Genomic DNA, 20,164 nt, shown 5'->3' with positions numbered 1-20,164 from the left:
GAACCTATTATTCTCATGAATTCACAAAAATCTAATTACACATCTGGTAAATGAAAGGGGTTATCCACCAGAAGGTGATTTTAGTACATACCTGACAGGCTATCTGGGTATTTCCTGTTGGAGTTTGGTCACTTAAACTACACATCCCATAGTTCCATGCTTGTAAGTGTGAAGTAACATTTCTCCCTCCCACACATCAGCCACCCCACCCATTGCAGCACACATAAGCTCAAAAGACCAGTGTTTTCTAATCAGGGTGCCTACAGCTGTTGCAAAATTATCTCTCTGTCGCTCCACCCATTGAAGTAGGACTGGCTCCCTTTGCACAACTGACTAGTGATGTCAGGTCTCGACACACTGCAACATGGGAAATCCCGAGACCTGAGTAATTTTGTATGCTGTTAAAAATAAACATTGGGGCAAAAATCACATAAGAATTGCAAGAAAACCGTCACACACAGGTACAGACACTATATTATGAACTACACTAACTTTACAGCCCCTGTAGCATAGTCAAATGAAAAAAAATTCCTGGAATACCCCTTTAATTCACCAAACATCCCATTGGGCAGCAAATCGGTAAAATGAAATGTGAATCCTCTCCCAGCAAGAACTTGAACTTTTACTTCATACAGATTATTATCAGTCTTGAAAAAACAAACAAAAAAACCCTGTGTTCTATGCAGCCCTGCTAAAGGAGAAGGACACAGCTGCCTGTAAAAGATTAAAGGAGAACTACAGAACATAAAAATTGTCCCCCATAGTGTCGGCTATAAAAAAATAAAGATGTACTTACCTTCCTCCGCTCCCCTGGGGCCTCCGGTAACCGACTCCGGTCTCCGCCGCGATCCACTTTCTGGTTGCCAGTGGTCGGAGAGTCTTACTGTGCTCAGCCAATCATCAGCTGCAGCGCAGTTCGACTCAGCCGGCGATAGGCTGAGCGGCAGTGTGACGTTTTCGGCCCCGGCCCCAGGTGCCGGTGTAGTGAAGAATTTTGTGTCCTGAAACGTTCTCACACTGCCGCTCAGCCTATCGCCGGCTGAGTCTGACTTCGCTGCTGCCGGGGATTGGCTGAGCGCAGTATGATTCATCCAACCACCGGCAACCAGGAAGTGGATCGCGGCGGAGACTGGAGCAGGTTACCGAAGGCCCCGGGGGTGCGGAGGAGGTATGTACATCTTTATTTTTTTACTGCCGGCACTATGGGCGACAATTTTTATATTCCGGAGTTCTCCTTTAATCCTCCACTTAGCTTAGGCGCCTTACTAAGTAATAGAAGTCTAACAAAGCTGTCAAAATAGTGATCCTTCTCTCCTGCTGACTCCTGCCATCCCCAGTCTCGCTTTTTTAAACAGCTTTAGAGCTTTATTACTAAATAGGGAAATGCTTTAATTTTTACTAATTAAAAATATTTAATTCTCCTATGAATTCATTTCCAGGCTCTTTAATGTGGGGCAGTTGTCGGCCTAACAAACATTTATAGGAACCTTTAATTACAATTTTTACAATGTATAAAGCCCAGCGATCAGGCAGCAAACAAAGAAATGCGCATTGTTCTGCTGATCACATCATTTGTGCAGGCATAAAAGATATTGTTTGTCAGAAGCACATCTCCCCATGTAAACAGGAGATACACTGTCGACAACAATGGAAACTAATGCCGCACAAACGATCAATCATTCTTACAGCCTTTCACACCTGACAATTTGACCGTGTAACAGTTTTTTTTTTTTTTTTACTATATTGAAGGACTTATAAGGGATTACATACAGGAATACATAGGGGATAATTGTATTATAAGTGATAGCCAGCATGGGTTTACTAAGGATAGAAGTTGTCAAACCAATCTAATTTGCTTTTATGAAGAGGTGAGTAGAAGCCTTGACAGAGGAATGGCTGTGCATATAGTGTTTCTGGATTTTGCTAAAGCGTTTGATACTGTCCCTCATAGACGTCTGACAGGTAAGTTAAGGTCTTTGGGTTTGGAAATTTTAGTTTGTAACTGGATTGAACACTGGCTCATGGATCGTACCCAGAGAGTGGTGGTCAATGATTCGTACTCTGATTGGTCCCCGGTTATTAGTGGTGTACCCCAAGGTTCTGTACTGGGCCCGCTGTTGTTTAATTTATTTATCAATGATATAGAGGATGATATTAACAGCTCTGTTTCTATCTTTGCAGATGACACCAAGCTTTGTAGCACAGTACAGTCTATAGAGGATGTGCATAAGTTACAAGATGACTTGGATAGACTAAGTGTCTGGGCATCCACTTGGCAAATGAGGTTCAATGTGGATAAATGTAAAGTTATGAATCTGGGTACTAATAACATGCATGCATCGTATGTCTTAGGGGGGATTAAACTGGCAGAGTCACTGGTAGAGAAGGATCTGGGTGTACTTGTAGATCACAGACTACAGAATAGCATGCAATGTCAGGCTGCTGCTTCCAAAGCCGGCAGGATATTGTCATGTATCAAAAGAGGCATGGACTCAAGGGACAGGGACATAATACTCCCCCTTTATAAAGCATTGGTACGGCCTCACCTGGAATATGCTGTTCAGTTTTGGGCACCTGTCCATAAAAGGGACACTGCGGAGTTGGAAAGGGTGCAGAGACGCGCGACTAAACTAATATGGGGAATGGAACATCTTAGCTATGAGGAGCGATTAAAGGAGTTACAATTGTTTAGTCTTGAGAAGAGACGTTTAAGGGGGGATATGATAAACGTATATAAGTATATTAATGGCCCATACAAAAAATATGGAGAAAAACTGTTCCAGGTTAAACCCCCCCAAAGGACGAGGGGGCACTCCCTCCGTCTGGAGAAGAAAAAGTTTAGTCTCAAGGGGCGACACGCCTTCTTTACCATGAGAACTGTGAACTTATGGAACAGTCTACCTCAGGAACTGGTCACAGCAGGAACAATTAACAGCTTTAAAACAGGATTAGATACATTCCTGGAACAAAATAAGATTAATGCTTATGAAGAAATATAAAATCTCATCCCTTCCTCAATATCGCGCCACACCCCTACCCCTTAATTCCCTGGTTGAACTTGATGGACATATGTCTTTTTTCGACCGTACTAACTAACTATATTAACTATTTAACCCCTTCCCGCAGAATGACTTATATAAACAAATCTTAAAGAAAATATATGGGGACGGCACTAGTGATATAGTCTTTCAGTCTATTGTGAGTGTACTCGATGCACTCCACTTGCAGGTGGATATATAACCTCCACTCTGGAGGTGTAAATAAGAGGAAAACCTTTGTGTCTGGAGGATCTCAACATGTATCAGAAGATAGCAATTGAATATACTAACTGTAGTAGAAGAACAGATACGGGGCACTCACACTGTGACACTTGAGCGAAGGCTGTCGGCTGAAGATGATCTCAGTCCCGGATTTCCATAGCGGGGAGGCGGCAGGTGTAACGAGGGGATCCTCAGACGCCGGCCACAGACCATATCACGCCCACTGGCGATTCATCAGGCCGTGTATGGTAATAAACGGCCTTACGAAGCGGCAGTGGGCGTGATACGGTCCAGTGTGAGTGCCCCGTATCTGTTCTTCTACTACAGACTTATATAAACGTTATGCTATGCTGGTGGCTCGCGCATCATGACGTTTATATAAGTCAATCAGTTAACCCGGTTAACAGGCAGAAGTTCCGCTGTTACTAGCGGGAGACAACTTCTGCAAGCCCCCCCAGGACCAACAGAGAATGGTCCTGTAAGTGATCCCTGTAATTGGTCCCTGTGGACCAATCACAGTGTCTCGGCTGACAGGGAGGGGGGGGGGGGGGGGGGTTGTTCAGGTTCCTGCTCTGCCCGACCCTAGAAGTCGGGCAGAGCGGGGGAAGAGGACCCCCGAAAGCTGCGGGGGGAAACAGCACATACCTGGGACTGGTGCGGCAGTGGGGACCGGCGGCAGGCACAAGTGGAGGCGGCAGGCAAGTGGGGGAGGCAGTGGCAAAGATTGCTGTAAAATGATCTTCACTGCTGTTTCTAGGAGTTTCAAAACTAAAACTCCCAGCATGCCCACACAGCCTTTGGCTGTCCGAACATGCTGGGAGTTGTAATTTTGCAACAGCTAGAGGCACACATTGGGAAACACTCTCTTATAGTTTTTACTTTAATTAAAGTGTAACTGTCCTATAAAAAAAAAAATGCTGATATATGTTACGTACTAGGTGCAGTTGCTTTATTTGTTATTTTTATGTGTCTAACTGGAGGGCCACAGTTCCAGATGTTGCAAAACTACAACTCTCAGCATGCCCAGACCGTCAAGGCATGCTGGGAGTTGTAGTTCTGTAACATCTGACGTTCAGATGTTGCCAAACTACAATTACCAGCATGCCTGGGCAGTCTGGGCATGCTTGGAGTTGAAGTTTTGCAACATCTGGAGGGCTACAGTTTGGACACCACTACACAGAGGTCTCCAAACTGTTCTCCTCCAGTTGTTGCAAAACTACAACCCCCAGCATGCCCTTTGGCTGTCTGGGCATGCTGGGAGTTGTAGTTTTGCAACAACTGGAGGTACGCTGGTTGGGAAACATTGTCTGTTTCCTAACACAGTGTTTCCCAAACCGTCTGCCTCCAGCTGTTGCAAAACTATAACTCCCAGCATGCCCTGACAGACGATGCATGCTGGGAGTTGTAGTTTTGCAACAGCTGGAGGCACACTGCTTGGGTAATACTGAGCTATGGGAAACACTGAGCTATGTAACAAACTCTTAGTATTTTGCAACCAGTGTGCCTCCAGCTGTTCCATAACTACAACCCCCAGCATGCACGGACAGCCAAAGGGCATGCTGGAAGTTTAGTAGTATGCCTCCAGCTGTTGCATAACTACATGTCCCAGCATGCCCTTCTGTCACTGCATGCTGCGAGTTGTAGTTTTACAGGGTACATTCACACACGCAGGGGTTTACAGCAAGTTTCTCACTGCAAGTTTGAGATGCAGCAAATTTTCCGCTGCAGCTCAACCGTCCAGTGGTAAACTCGCTGTGAACCCCCGCCCATGTGAATGTACCCTAAAAACACCACACTACACTATAACACAAAATATAGATTAAAACACTACATATACACATTACCCTACAGTTAAACCCCCCCCCCCCCAAAAAAAAAAGGAAAACATCTGGTACAGCGCTGTTTCCAAAATGGAGCCTCCAACTGTTGCAAAACAACTCCCAGTATTGCCGGACATCCATTAACTGTCCAGGCATGCTGGGAGTTTTGCAACAGCTGGAGGCACCCTGTTTGGGAATCATTGGCGTAGAATACCCCGATGTCCACCCTTATGCAAATCCCTCATTTAGACTTCAAATATGCATGGTGCTCTCTCACTTCGGAGCCCTGTTGTATTTCAAGGCAACAGTTTAGGGCCACATATGGGGTATTTCCGTACTCGGGAGAAATTGCCTAACTAATTTTGAGGGGCTTTTTCTCCTTTTACCCCTTATGAAAAGGTAAAGTTAGGGTCTACTCCAGCATGTTATTGTAAAAGAATGTAATTTTTTACACTAACTTGCTGGTGTTTCCCCATACTTTTTATTTTCACAAGAGGTAAAGGGAGAAAAAGACCCCCAAAATGTGTAATGCAATTTCTACTGAGTAGGAAAATACCACATATATGGGTGTAAAATGCTCTGCGGGCGCACAACAAGGTTCAGGAGTGAGAGCGCCATGTACATTTGAAGTGATTTGCACAGGGGTGGCTGATCATTACAGCGGTTCTGGCATAAACACAAAAAAGAAAAACACCAACATTTGACCCCATTTTGGAAACTACACCCCTCTTTGAACGTAACCACGGGTATAGTGAGCCTTAACACCCCACAGGTGTTTGGCGAATTTTCTTTGAATATGAAAATGTTTTATTTTTTCACTACAATGCTGGTGTTATCCCAATTTTTTCATTTTCACAAGGGGTAATAGGAAAAAAGCCCCCCAAAATTTGTAACCCCATTTCTTCTGAGTATATAAATACCCCATGTGTGGACGTAAAGTGCTCTGCTGGCGCACTACAATGCTCAGAAGAGAAGGAGCGCCATTGGGCTTTTGGAGAGAGAATTTGGCTGTAATAGAAGGCCATGTGCGTTTACAAAGCCCCCATGGTGCCAGAACAGTGGAACTCCCCCCACATGTGACCCCATTTTGGAAACTACACCCCTCACAGAATGTAATAAGGGGGGCAGTGAGCATTTACACCCCACAGGTGTCTGATTTTTGGAACAGTGGTCTGTAAAAATGAAAAATTTAATATTTCATTTGCACAGCCCACTGTTACAAAAGTCTGTCAAACGCCAGTGGGGTGTAAATGCTCACTGCACCCCTTGTTATATTCCGTGAGGGGTGTAGTTTCCAAAATGGGGTCACATGTGTGGGGGGGTCCACGGGGACTTTGTAAACGCACATGGCCCCTGACTTCCATTCCAAACAAATTCCCTCTCCAAAAGCTCCTCCTCTTCTGATCATTGTAGTGCGCCAGCAGAGCACTTTACGTCCACATATGGGGCCTTTCCATACTTACAAATTTTGGGTGGCATTTTCTCCTATTACCTCTTGTAAAAATGGTAAATTTGGGGGAAAAACTGCATTTTAGTGAAAAAAGTTTTTTTTTTATTTACACATCCGAATTAATCGAAAAGTCTTCAAACACCTGTGGAGTGTTAAGGCTCACTGTACCCCTTGTTATATGCCTTGAGGGGTGTAGTTTCCAAAATAGTATGCCATGTGTTTTTTTTTTTTTGTTTGTTTGTTTTTTTCTGTTATGGAACCATAGGGGCTTCCTAAATGCGACATGCCCCCCAAAAACCTTTTCTGCAAAATTTGCTTTCAAAAAGCAAAATGTGACTTCTTCTTTCTGAGCATTGTAGTGCGCCAGCAGAGCACTTGACGTCCACATATGGGGTATTTCCATACCCTGTTATGGGGGCTTCCTAAATGCGACATGCCCCCTAAAAACCATTTCAGCAAAATTCCCTCTCCAAAATCCCATTTTTGCTCCTTCCCTTCTGAGCCCTCTAGTGCACCCACAGAGCCCTGTACGTTCACATATGAGGTATTTCCTTACTCGAGCGAAATTGGGTTAAACATTTTGGTGAGCATTTTTTCCTTTTACCCCTTTTAAAAATTCAAAAACTGGTTCTACAAGAACATGCGAGTGTAAAAAATTGAGATTTTGAATTTACTCTTTCACTTTGCTGCTATTCCTATGAAATACCTAAAGAGTTAATAAACATACTGATTATCATTTTGTATACTATGAGTGGTGCAGTTTTTATAATGGGGTCATTTATGGGGTATTTCTAATATGAAGACCCCTCAAATCCGCTTCAAAACTGAACTGGTCCCTGAATAATTCAGATTTTGAAAATTTTGTGAAAAATTGGAAAATTGCTGCTGAACTTTGAAGCCCTCTGATGTCTTCCAAAAGTAAAAACATGTCGATTTTATGATGCAAACATAAAGTAGACATATTGTGTGTGTGTGTGTGTGTGTGTGTGCTATATAAATAATAATAAATTATTATTAATGTGCTAGTCTGCAATTCTGAAGCAGAAATACAAGTGTCAGCCTTGGAATTCAAAGCTTTCGTAAATGTTTAACTGGCATTAGAACCAGCTACAATATTTCCATCAGAAAAAAAATGGATTTTATAGTTCATTCATTCTAAATTTAAGTTTAAGGCCTATTTCACTGTGAAGAATCTGTTAGAACATAAATAAAAAATCTTAGTAATGTAACAGATACCTGCAAAACCAGGGGTAATAAGATTTTCAGGAGCTCATCATCCAGTGGATGGACTTTTTCCAAAACATCCAGCATCCATGTTAAGTATTCATGCCTTTCAAGCAAACCTTCCTGGTCAAAAAAAAAAAAAAAAAAAACACATAGTATCAACAATTGTTCAGTTTGCTTCCTAATGAGCAGTGCCCCCTTGTGGTACAGTTTTGTACCAAGTACATTATCATTTCAAAATGCTATTTTAGTGTGCAGAATGTGCCTTCTTTTACAACTCACTTATGATTTGCTGGCAAATAGTAATTTTGTGGGACACTGATCAATGCATTTTGTGTATAAGTTTTTTTTTTCCTTTTTAAATAACAATTTTTATTATTTTCAATATCCTGCAGATAAGGGATACATTTTTGAACATGATACTTTAATGGCTTTAATGGCTGGAAATCTTTGTCTTATACCTCTAAGAACTTTGGTATGACTTTTGAATTCTTGTGCCATGAAGAATATCTTTTAGGCTACATTCACACTACGTTTTGGGCGTACAGCTTCTGAAATTACGTCTGGAAAATTTACAAACTGGTCACTGCTGTATCTCCGCCGGACCCACACTGCATCCCATTTAATTAAATTAGTCAGATTGTGACTCTGGTCGGCAAATTTTTGCACAAATTAAGCAACCAGAGTTGCAATCTGACTCCAGCCGACACATTTAAATGAATGTGATGCGGTTTGCGTTTTAAAATTTCCCCACCGGATCCGGCAGTCGTATGCCCAAAACGTAGTGTAAATGCACCCCTAGATTTCCCAGTGTATATCATTGATGGGGCCCAAAATGTGATGTGAATGGAGCCCTACAGATACAAAATGTATATGTTATCAAATCCAGAAAAATTCTGACCTTGGAAAAATAAATTGGGTCAAAGCTCAGAAAATCATTGATTGTGGGCATTTATACCCTTACAGAAAATTACAAAAATGATTGACATGTTTATGACTTTGATCTTCTATTATAGTTTATAGGAAGTGGGTAATGGAGACATCAGGACAGCAATTCTTCATTGTGAAACATAGTTTTAATTACATGTGTTTCGTCTATACTCACCTAATCCACGCTCCCATGAGCAGCTCTCTCCCTCTTCATGCTTGCAGCGTGTCAGCCGCAGGGACAGCAGGCGCGATGACATCACATCATTACGCCGGCCTGCCAGAGATTGCGTCCCTGTGGTTCACAAGCTGCAAGCATGAAGTGCTTGTAGCTTGTGAGTGTGAATGGTGGAGAAGGAGCTGACAGCTCCCGCTCCACCATTCCAGTGCACTGCGTTGCTGGGGTGACACCATTGCGGGATTACCTCCTGCTTGGTGGTGTCTCCCCATTCAGGGGGTGTCACCCGGTGCAGTCCAAACCCCTCGCACTTATTTGCAACGCCACTGGTCTAGCATTACCTTTATATAAAGTATTGCTTTTAAAGACTAATCTTTATTAACAATAAACAGAGACATATCAGAAATGTATAAAACCCCTTTGATTTACAGTACATTGAAATTGAGATATGGCCCAAATTCAGGAGATGTCCTCTTTTTATTTCTGTCAGGTGAAAACTAGCCATGTAAACCATTAACATCCATATCAGTTATCATCCCTTCTGTTTTGAATAATATACTGTATGCAAATGTGTGTACGTGCATATATGTGAACCATTGACGTGGTGGTCGTATTATTCTACACACGATCTCCAAGTCACCACTCTACCTGAAAGAAGTCAGAACAGGACATGTCATCGTGAGATTCTCTGCTCAGTTTAGCCTCAGGCTAAGTTTCTACTTTGTGGCCCAAAAAACGCAAGAAAAAAACGCCACAGCATTTTCCTGTGTTTGGCATTTTTTTTTCTTGCATTTTTTTCTGGTGTTTTTTGCCTTTGAGTGGAAATTGCATTGTTGGTCCCTTTGACGTTTTTTCAAAATTTGTTGGGTACCAAAAAAAAAAAGGATGCAGTAGTTATGGAAAAAAAATTATTTACCAAAATTTATATTTTTTATAACAAAATTGTAATACATTTTTAATAAAGTGTGTGTGTGTGTGTGTGTTTCACTTTTTTTTCTCTATTTTTTACACAGAACTACTACTCCCAGCATGGAACAGGCTGTTCCATGATGGGAGTAGTAGTACCTGTACTAATAGACATATCGCCCCGGGTGTCACTCCTGACACCCGATGCGATCGTCCATAATATAGTAGAGATTCGGAGTGGCTCTATACAGCGCTCGCATCTCTGCACTATACTCCGGCCGGCCAGTGATGTGAATAGAAATTCACATCACTCATTCATATTTTCCACCCAGAGTGGGGATTAGCCGGATGTTTGCAGCCAATCACAGCTTTCAGAGGGAAATATGAATGAGTGAGTGGCAGGCCGGAGTACAGAGCAGAGATGCAGAGAGCAGGAGAAAGCCGCTTTGCATCTCTGCAATAGATAGGAAGATCGCATTGGTTTTCAGGAGTGACACCCATTGTGATCTATCCTTAACTGCAGGTACTACTACTCCTAACATGGAGCCCACTCTGCTCCATGCTGGGAGCAGTAGTACCTGCATTAATAGACAGATCGCAGAGAGTGTCACTCCTGTGATCCTCCTGTATAATGTATAGATGTGGCCAGCCGCTCTTCTGTGGTTCCTTGCACTGACGTATATATACACCTATTCATATTTCCCACAGAGAGCTGTGATTGGCTAGAACCATCAGGCCAATCACAGCTCTCTGCTGGAAATATGAATAGCTGTATATATAAGGCAGTGCAGGGGACCATAGACGAGCAGCCGGCCGCATCTATACATTATACAGGAGGATCGCAACGGGTGTCAGAACAGGTACTACTACTCCCAACATGGAACAGTGTGTTCCATGCTAGGAATAGTAGTACTACCTAAAAAAAATGTTTAAAAAAAGGAAAAAAAAGTGAAACACACACACACACATTATTATTATTGTTGTCGGTTAAATTTTTAGTGTCCTGCCCGCCAACATTAATTGATCCCTGTTCTAAAAATTTATAAAAATTTTGTTATAATAAAGATAAATATCGTTAGATACAATTTTTTCCATGGTACCCTATGAAATTTTATTTAAAAAAAGGTGTCTCCATCACTTTTTTGGATTGCTAAAGTCCAAAAAAGAATAAAAACCGCCTGCAAAAACCTACATCTTGTTTTTCTTTGTGTTTTTTTATTCCCATAGACTTCTATGGGAGAAAAATGCCACGATTTCAGGGAAAAAAACGCCATAGGCTCAACATTCTGTAACTTTGCAAAACTGCCAAGGAGCTAAAAGAAAAGAGTGAAAAAAGGTCAAAAGGATAAAAAAAAAACAACAAACTGAAAAACACAGTGGAAAAAGAATTTAGCGATTTCTCATTGATTTACAGCTAACATCTGGCCGCAGCATTTTTTCAATGAAAAACACCATGGGGGCCGTTTTGGCGTTTTTTTGGAGGGGGAAAACGCACACAAAAAGAAAAAAAACAAGTAGAAACTTAGCCTCAGAGTTTTAGTGATCATATACATTTGTCGGGTTTCCTTTAATTAAAGGGGTACTCCGGTGGAAATTTTTTTTTTTTTAAATCAACTGGTGCCAGAAAATTAAACAGATTTGTAAATTACTTCTATTAAAAAAAATCTTAATCCTTCCAGTACTTATTAGCTGCTGAAAACTACAGCGGAAATTATTTTCTTTTTGGAACACAGTGCTCTCTGCTGACATCATGACCACAGTGCTCTCTGCTGACATCTCTCTCCATTTTAAGGACTGTCCAGAGTAGGAGAAAATCCCCATAGCAAACGTGCTGTTCTGGACAGTTCCTAAAATTGACAGAGATGTCAGCAGAGAGCACTGTGCTTGTGATGTCCGCAGAGAGCACTGTTTTCCAAAAAGAAAATAATTTCCTCTGTAGTATTCAGCAGCTAATAAGTACTGGAAAGATTAAGATTTTTTTAATAGAAGTAATTTACAAATCTGTTTCACTTTCTGGCACCAGTTGATAAAAAAAAAAAAAAAAAAAGTTTTCCACTGGAGTACCCCTTTAAACATTGCTTTCTACTTTCTTTTCTACTATTGTTACCATAGCAATAAAATATTGTGACACTCACCTGAAACATGTAAAATGCCAATTTCTCATTGTATTCCCAGTGCTTTAAGGCCTGTTCCATATCCTGTGTTACCACCAAGGAACTGTTGGATTGTCCAGAGGTTGAATGATAAAAATCAGCAATTTTGACCAGTTGATCTCGGAGATATTTTGTTAAAATCTGAGTCCATTCTGAAAAAGGGCATTAAAAGGACATTATAAAAATACTTTAAATAGCTGATTGGCGGGGGGCCAGGAGCCGGACCCCCACCAATTTAATATTGATGGCTTATCCTGAACATATAAGGCTGGATAACCCCTTAGGCCAAAAGACTAATTCAATTTTCTGCATTGACAAACACAACCTTGCTAGATGTGCATGAAAAAGTTCATAAAAAAAAAAAAAAAGAGAAGTATTTACCATAAATCACAACTTAAATAAGTTACCTATGTTTGGATCAGTCGACTGACGTTTCTTTATTTTAGCTTCTGAAATAGCAGCATAGTATGCACAAGTCATCTTTACCAGCCAGGCTGCACGTAAAAGTGGCACTGAATATTTGGCCAGGTAGCCAAATATATCTTCTTTCTTACTAAGTATAGGTACCTGCAATAATAAATAGTAGGAGACAGTGGAGACAAAGCATAAGTGTTCCCCTTAAAGCTATCGTATGTTTTAACTCTCATGGTTGAGTTGTTCCTACTTGTCTCCAGTGGGATAAGTGCATTGCTATGATAGTTATAGTGGCAAAAAGACTCCTATCAACTTAGTTGAGCTTATATAATGCAGTGTAAGGATTATTATTATTATAAGCAGTGTAAGGATTATTATTATTATTATATGCAGTGTAAGGATTATTATTATTATAAGCAGTGCAAGGATTATTATTATTATATGCAGTGTAAGGATTATTATTATTATATGCAGTGTAAGGATTATTATTATTATATGCAGTGTAAGGATTATACAGTGGGTGGATATTTAAAGAATTTAGTGTCATTTTTTTTTATTTTGCTTTAGCTGCGCCACATTTGCTTAAAATATGGCTCACACTGTTAGCGCCATTTATTCAGATATTTAGCACCCCTATTTGTTGTTTAAAAAAAAGGGGGGCATGACTATACTTTTTGTGTTATTAAGGTGCGTTCACACGCTCATTGTTTTTGCGGGTTTTCCGCTGCATATTTGAAAGGGGCGGCTCTTCTAGGCTATCCGCAGCAGATTTTCCACGGAGGAATTTACGCTGCGGAAAATCCGCCGCAAGCCTCATTGAAGTCAGTAGGGACTGCCGCGGATTTTCCGCAGCGTAAGTTCCGCCGCGGCCAATCTGCTATGGACAGCCGAGAAGAGCCCGCCCCTTTCAAATACGCAGCGAAAAACCCTCAATAACAAAGAGTGTGTGAACGCACCCTCAGCACCCTATTTTCAAAGGTTTAGCACAAGTTTCTGGTGCACAAAATGTCGCAGTTGATACCAAATATACCTGGTATTAAATGATGTGAATGAGTGCTATGAGTAGTGTTTAGGCCTCATGCACCCACACTGTAGTGTAATCTATCTCACAAATATGGCCAAAAATCCCTAACAAATAAGAGGATAGTGCTAAAACATAACTTTTAGGGTATGTTCACATGAGCGGATCCCCAGCGCGTATTCCACTGTATGCTGCCTTTACTGGTGCCTGCTCGGAGCGGCAATATGCCGCTACAAGCAGACACACTGAAGCGACTTGCGACTCGCTGCGCATGCGCAATGTACTTGCACACATCATGGCTGCTCCCCCTGCTCTATGAGCAAGGCTGAGAGCTGCCGCAATGTGCGAGTATACTGCGCATGCGCACGGCAACTCGCACAAGGCAGTGTGTCTGCTCTTAGCAGTGGATTGCCGCTCTGAGCAAGCACCTGTAAAGGCAGGATACAGAAGTCCCTCAGCGGCAGATCCACAGCGTAATATGCACTGAGGATCCGCTCATATGAACGTACCCTTAATGTCCTCACAAATATTGAGCTTCAGCAAGAGGTTCCTGCTACGAAAGTAATCTGTAAAGGAAATGTTTGTACGGCTAGGCTGTTACTCACGGTCATGCCGCTCAAAGAGAAGTCCCAGCGCTGAGCAGAATTTGCAAGTGTGCAGGGAGCCGTGACATATTGGCTACTGCTGCTCGCGCTCGTCCATACAAGTGTCTAACCTCATATCCTCTTCCGGCATCAGCGTCATCACTGGGTGCCACCCCTGCTTGACGTCAGTGGGGAGGCCCAATGCTGCATATGGATGCCAATCAGAGGGATTGTGTGGATAATAGTATAGATGAAACCTAAAGGTTTATTGTGGCAGTTTACAGAGCCCTAAATTGGCACCAAATTCACACCATACTGTATCGGCAAGGATATATCCTGATGTTCTATCAGCCACATACCCTCTGTAGTCCTTACAGGTAATGTATGTCAAAAATATAATAATCATTCTATTACCCCAGTTATTATGCATAAGAAAAAGAGTACATAAAAATAGGATATGCGGAAGAGAATAGTGAAGCTAGATTGGACAATATTGTATTTCTTTGCTATTAATATACTGAGGTATTGAACATGGAATGATTACACAGGGTATTGGCAATTTTTTTTTGCATGAGATTATTCTTACGTAAATCCTGAGTATTACAACACTCTGGTATCTTTGATATACTAACAACGTGGTGTATCATACCCTCAAATTTGATATACCTGCTACGCGGTGTATCACGTGCTCATAAATGGTGATTGGTTCACTAATGGTGTAATAAGTAACAAATGATTTTATACCTTGAAACATTAAAAGTTAAGTTTTAGCACTATCCTCTTATTTATTAGTGATTATTAAATGATGTGCTATTTGTGGTATTTGCACCAAATTTACAAAAGAATAAATAAAGAGCCCTAGTAACACAAGTCTTTGAATTTCCACCCCGTGTCTTTTGTAAAGACTATGGAATGCAAACTACCTAAAGAGCTCTGTGCCGACATTAAGCAAAGAAGAAACTGAAGCCAGCAGAATTCTGAATGCAGCTCTGAGATCAGTACAAGATGGGCAGTGCAATGTCTTTCCAGACAGTTTTCCACCGGGGATAAGAAATACTTTCATCATTTATTCTGAGCAATAATGCACAAATTGTTGATACAGTTGTGGTGCAGTACTTGTCCATCATTGGATGTTGCATAGGGCTGACTACAGGGACAGGTACTGTTAGGGCAGTGGTTCTTAACCTGGGTTCGATCGAACCCCAGGGGTTCGGTGAGTCAGTCCCGGGGGTTCGGCGGGGGAGGTTGCAACAGGACAGGCAAACCAAGCAATTGCTTTGGGCCCCTAGCTGGCCCGGGGCTCCTAGCAGAGCCGGTGTTTGCCCATCCTGTAACGACGGGGCAATTCCCCCATCACTATTAACTCCCTGCGGCCCAGCATTAAGTTTAAAAATGCAGGGCCGCCGGGACACAGCGTGCGCCCATGGAAACAAAGGTGCCGAGGACCGGAGAATAAAGAAGGAGGAAGACGCGCGCTGGCCAGCTTGGTAAGTGACCAGCGGCACGTCATCTTCGGTGCTCCGACCACTGGTCCCAAGACCTACTGCTATAGCCGAAGCAGTGGTCGGAGCACTGAAGTGGGCAGTACACAGGCATACAGCCTCCAGCCATACACTGTATATGGCTGGAGGCTGTATGTCTATGGGGGGAACACTCCCTACATCAGTGGTCTTCAACCTGCGGACCTCCAGATGTTGCAAAACTACAACTCCCAGCATGCCCGGACAGCCATTGGCGTTGGGAGTTGTAGTTTTGCAACATCTGGATGTCTGCAGGTTGAAGACCACTGGCCTACATAATGTGGGGGAACACTGCCAGCCTAATGTGGGGGAACACTGTCTGCCTAATGTGGGGGAACACTGCCTGCCTAATGTGGGGGGAACACTGCCTGCCTAATGTGGGAGGAACACTGCCTGCCTAATGTGGGGGAACACTGTCTGCCTAATGTGGGGGGAACACTGCCTGCCTAATGTGGGGGGAACACTGCCTGACTAATGTGGGGGGAACACTGCCTGCCTAATGTGGGGGAACGATAAAAACAAGCAATCTCCAGGTAGCAGAGCGGGATCAATGGAAGCGCTGAGACCAGATAAGAAGTTGAAAGGATTTATTTCCCATAATGCAACGCATTTCACGGTCACCCGCTTCCTGATGCCTGAGGGGGTGACCGTGAAACGCGTTGCATTATGGGAAATAAATCCTTTCAACTTCTTATCTGGTCTCAGCGCTTCCATTGATCCCGCTCTGCTACCTGGAGATTGCTTGTTTTTATCGTGATTCTATTTCAGCGGGACGAAGCTGCAGAGACCCTTTGATGATACGCCCTGTTCCATTGTTGTACTTGGTTGGAGTACAACTTCATGTGGTAAGCGCAATTCACACTTAGCGTTACCAACTCACCTTTGGTGTTACACTACGGAGCGCATCCGTTTGTGCTTTTTTTTATTTCAGTTTAATGTGGGGGAACACTGCCTGCCTAATATGGGGGAACACTGCCTGCGGCTAATGTGTGGGGGAACACTGCCTGCGCCTAATGTGTCTTAATGGTTTTGTTCCTTAATGGTTTTGTTCATTTTGTGCACCAATGTATAAATATATACTTAAATATATACCTCCTATGTTTTGAATTTTAAAAAACATATTTCAATATTTTATTTTTTCCAATTAAGAAGGGTTCGGGGAATGCGCATATGAAACTGGTGGAGTTCAGTACCTCCAACAATGTTAAAAACCACTGTGTTAGGGATAGGGAGCTGACTAAACTAAAGGGGTGCAAATAGCTGCCCTTCAAATGTAAGGAACGTTGGGTCCATGTTAGCGATCAATGAAACAAAAAAAATTGATTTAAGTTAAAATTTACATTTATTTGCCATGTACAAGACTTTGCCATGAGCAGCAGCCGTTAGAAATGGCGATATTGAGAATACGGACACAAGTAGAAGCCAACCTGTGGCTACAATGTAAGTAAAAACTCATGCAGACTATATTTCAGTGTGGTTTTGACTGACTGGCACAGTGGCCGCTATGTGAGTCCATACCCTGAGAATACAAAAGAATGTTGTACCTTTTTAGCTAAAACAGTCAGGTGTTTGTTACCAGCTAGATCAGTAAACCAGCTGTGAATAGCACCCTGAGAACGAGCCGTCACCAGCCAGTAGTTGTCTTTGGCATTAATTTGTGGCTTTTTCTTCCCAGTGTCTTGAAAGGTGTTCAGTTTTAACTTTTCAGCAAGAATACTACTGAAGTATGCTCCAATCTAGAAAAAGAGACGATACATGCACTACATAAGTCTAACAAACAGTTACAGAACAAAAAAACAATGATCGAAAAGAGTGTTTAAAAAAACAAAACACACACACATATAAAAAAAATTGTATAAAAAATATGGTCCCATGGATCACACATTATAGCTAAACATATAAAAAAAAAATACATATTTACTTTGTGATTTACTTTGTGTTAGAACTAACTACTGTTAGGACATAGTTGTACGCATAGCTGCTAGGGTAGGTGGTGGCACTCTCTTATGGTAGCCATGATGTGCACTGCTGTAAAAGTCCCACAAGGACAGAACTGGCTATACAGCTGTTTCTCGTGGTCACTATAATGGTATGCAAAAGATAAAATTAGAAAATATCACTACCTTTGATGGGTTAATGACAATGTTCCTGGCTGATCCATACTCATCTCCAGAAAAGGCTGGTTGGTTACTGAATCCTTGTTTAACATTCGCTGCAGTCAGTTCATCCTGTAATATGGTCAAAAAGCTTCCATTAGACGTCCTGTAGATGTAAATACTAACACTGAGGTATACGCCAGGAGGATTCTTTTAGTGAATTCTTTTGACAGAGTTCTCGTATATATGCTATTGTATAGGCATATAAATGCATATGTCGCCCATTGACTCGCATTGTAAAAAAAACTATAAACACACCATATAAGTTTTGTGCAGTGACTGTATAGGAAAACAAAGTCAGCACTGACACAAAGCAAGTCAACAGAGTCTAAGAGTCTAAAATGCTTTTAGAGCATTTTTTTTGTCTATGTTTTGGCGCAGTTCAGGCGCAAGCAGCATATTTAGCGACCTTTATTCGCCTTTTGATATAGACAGTTTCACTCTTTTTGCCTACCCATAGAACTTTTCCTTTTTGACCATGCAGTGGTCACGTATTTATCATTTGTGACTTTTGTCAAAACTCGCTATTTTGTGCACAAAGGTACTTTTTTAGGTGCAAAGCTACAAGTAGGCATGAGAATCAATTCTACCTTCCGCAATTCAACCTTTAACCTCTTGTGGACGACAGCGTCCCACTCCCCTTCTATGACACGTGCTCAGGAGCTGAGCGCGGGTCATATCTGGGTCATCCTGGCGGCTATCTGCCACTATCACCCATATCACCACTATCTAATGCCCGACATCACCGATCATGGTAATGCCCAGCTTTAACCCCTTAGACACCGCAATTAAATTTCATTGTAGCGTCTAAAATGCAAGTAAAAATGTCCCGGCAGCTCTGTGAAAGTAAGTAAAAACACCTAACCTGCCAAATTCAGGACCCGGGAAAGTGTCTACTTCCCTCCCTCACAAGTGTATGTGGTACAGCTTTTCCCACCACGGCAGAGCTGCGCAAAATTCATCATCCTGCTGCACCTTCTTGATAAACCCTTCTTGATAAACCCACCACTCAAAAAAAAAGTGGGAAAATAACACTACTGTAGACATTCTTTGATAAATCTGGGCCTAAAAGTATAAAAGTATACTCTCCTGGCTGTTTTCAGGTGAATGAAGTCATATAAGTAAATTTGGTGTATACCCACAGAACATATACCCCAAAGATAGAGATAAATTCAAAGGCAAAATATTTTCAGACACATTCAGACACATTGGCCCTGATTTACTAAGAGTGGAGTGTAGGATGTACCGTATTTTTCGCCCTATAAGACGCACTTTTTCTTCCCCAAAACTGGGGGGGAAAAGTCGGTGCGTCTTATACTCGCCGTATAAGACGCACCGACTTTTTCCCCCGCGATTTTCCTCCCTATCGCGGCGGTCCCTGCGGCCTATGGCCGGCGCTCTCCTTCCTCGTCATCACGTCGTCGCGTACGTGCGTCGGCGTGCGTAACGACGTGATGGCGGCGACGGAGAGCGAGGATACCCGGCCGGCAGCAGAGACATTCCGGAGCGACGGGGACATGGCGACAGCGACGTGTCCGGAGCGGCGGGGACATGTGAGTATTACCTCCTATGCAGTGGTCTTCAATCTGCGGACCTCCAGATGTTGCAAAACTACAACTCCCAGCATGCCCGGACAGCAAACGGCTGTCCGGGCATGCTGGGAGTTGTAGTTTTGCAACATCTGGAGGTCCGCAGGTTGAAGACCACTATTGGGTTCAAAATCTTTATTTTTTTAGATTTTGCACCTATAAATTGGGTGCGTCTTATACGCCGGTGCGTCCTATAGGGCGAAATATATGGTATTTGTGGATTTTAATTCCCTACAATTTTTTTCCTCAGTATTTACTAAGGTTTCCCTACATTTTGTAATTTTCCCTACATTTTGCTTTTTTTTTTTTTTTTTACACATGCTCTGATCTGTCGGGTTTCTCTTAGCTCAAATCCACTACATTTTCTGTGGAAACCTTAATAAATATGTTGGGTTTTTGTGAAAATGTCGTGAACAAGCCCCTTTTTGGTGACGACGCCCCCTTTTCCAGATGGCCACACCCATTTTTGGGTTTTCTCAGTAAAATGGAGAGTTAGTCGGTTTTTCTCAATTCTGGCACAAATTCTGGCGCAGAAAGTATTTCTAGCGCAATGCACCAGAATCTGGTGCACAACCCGACAAAAAATGTCCAGTTTGCAATAGTAAATGAGGGCCATTGTGTTATCAATTTTTCTATTGACCTTTGTCTAAAACTTATATTTTTAGCAAAATGCGATGGAATGAACAAATAGAACCTTTCACATTAATCCTTAGCTTAAGTTTTGTTCACCTCCATCATACTGTCATGAAAATATGTTTCTTGTTAAAATGACAAACACAGACCGCATTATAAGACAGAGGGCTCCATCGGGCACTACTGGGGTTGTCATGCAGCATCTGCTTATAACTACCTGCTCTACTAGATTGTTTGCTGCCAGGAGTTGCTTATGAGGGAACACTATCCCGCTACTGTCCATTACTGTTTCAATGATGGCCTCCTCAAGATAGACCATCAATGTATGA

At 42.3% G+C, this 20,164-nt stretch overlaps 1 protein-coding gene across 3 annotated transcripts in view; it reads right to left on the bottom strand.

Annotated features, from left to right (window-relative positions):
* The window catches only part of MED12L (mediator complex subunit 12L), a 627,340-nt gene that overhangs the window by 589,046 nt on the left and 18,130 nt on the right, over window positions 1-20,164 (bottom strand). For all 3 annotated transcript variants that reach the window (XM_056564946.1, XM_056564945.1, XM_056564947.1), the window contains exons 3-7: window positions 17,581-17,685; window positions 17,002-17,193; window positions 12,326-12,485; window positions 11,901-12,070; window positions 7,767-7,877 (exon numbers count right to left, since the gene is read on the bottom strand). In XM_056564946.1, the coding sequence (XP_056420921.1) occupies window positions 7,767-7,877; window positions 11,901-12,070; window positions 12,326-12,485; window positions 17,002-17,193; window positions 17,581-17,685 (738 nt within the window). The remainder of the gene's footprint in view (window positions 1-7,766; window positions 7,878-11,900; window positions 12,071-12,325; window positions 12,486-17,001; window positions 17,194-17,580; window positions 17,686-20,164) is intronic.

This window comes from Hyla sarda, chromosome 3 (assembly GCF_029499605.1).
Source record: "Hyla sarda isolate aHylSar1 chromosome 3, aHylSar1.hap1, whole genome shotgun sequence".
Lineage (NCBI taxonomy): Eukaryota > Metazoa > Chordata > Amphibia > Anura > Hylidae > Hyla > Hyla sarda.
Note: the sequence above shows the minus strand (reverse complement) of the source record. Positions and strands in the feature narration are given on the sequence as shown.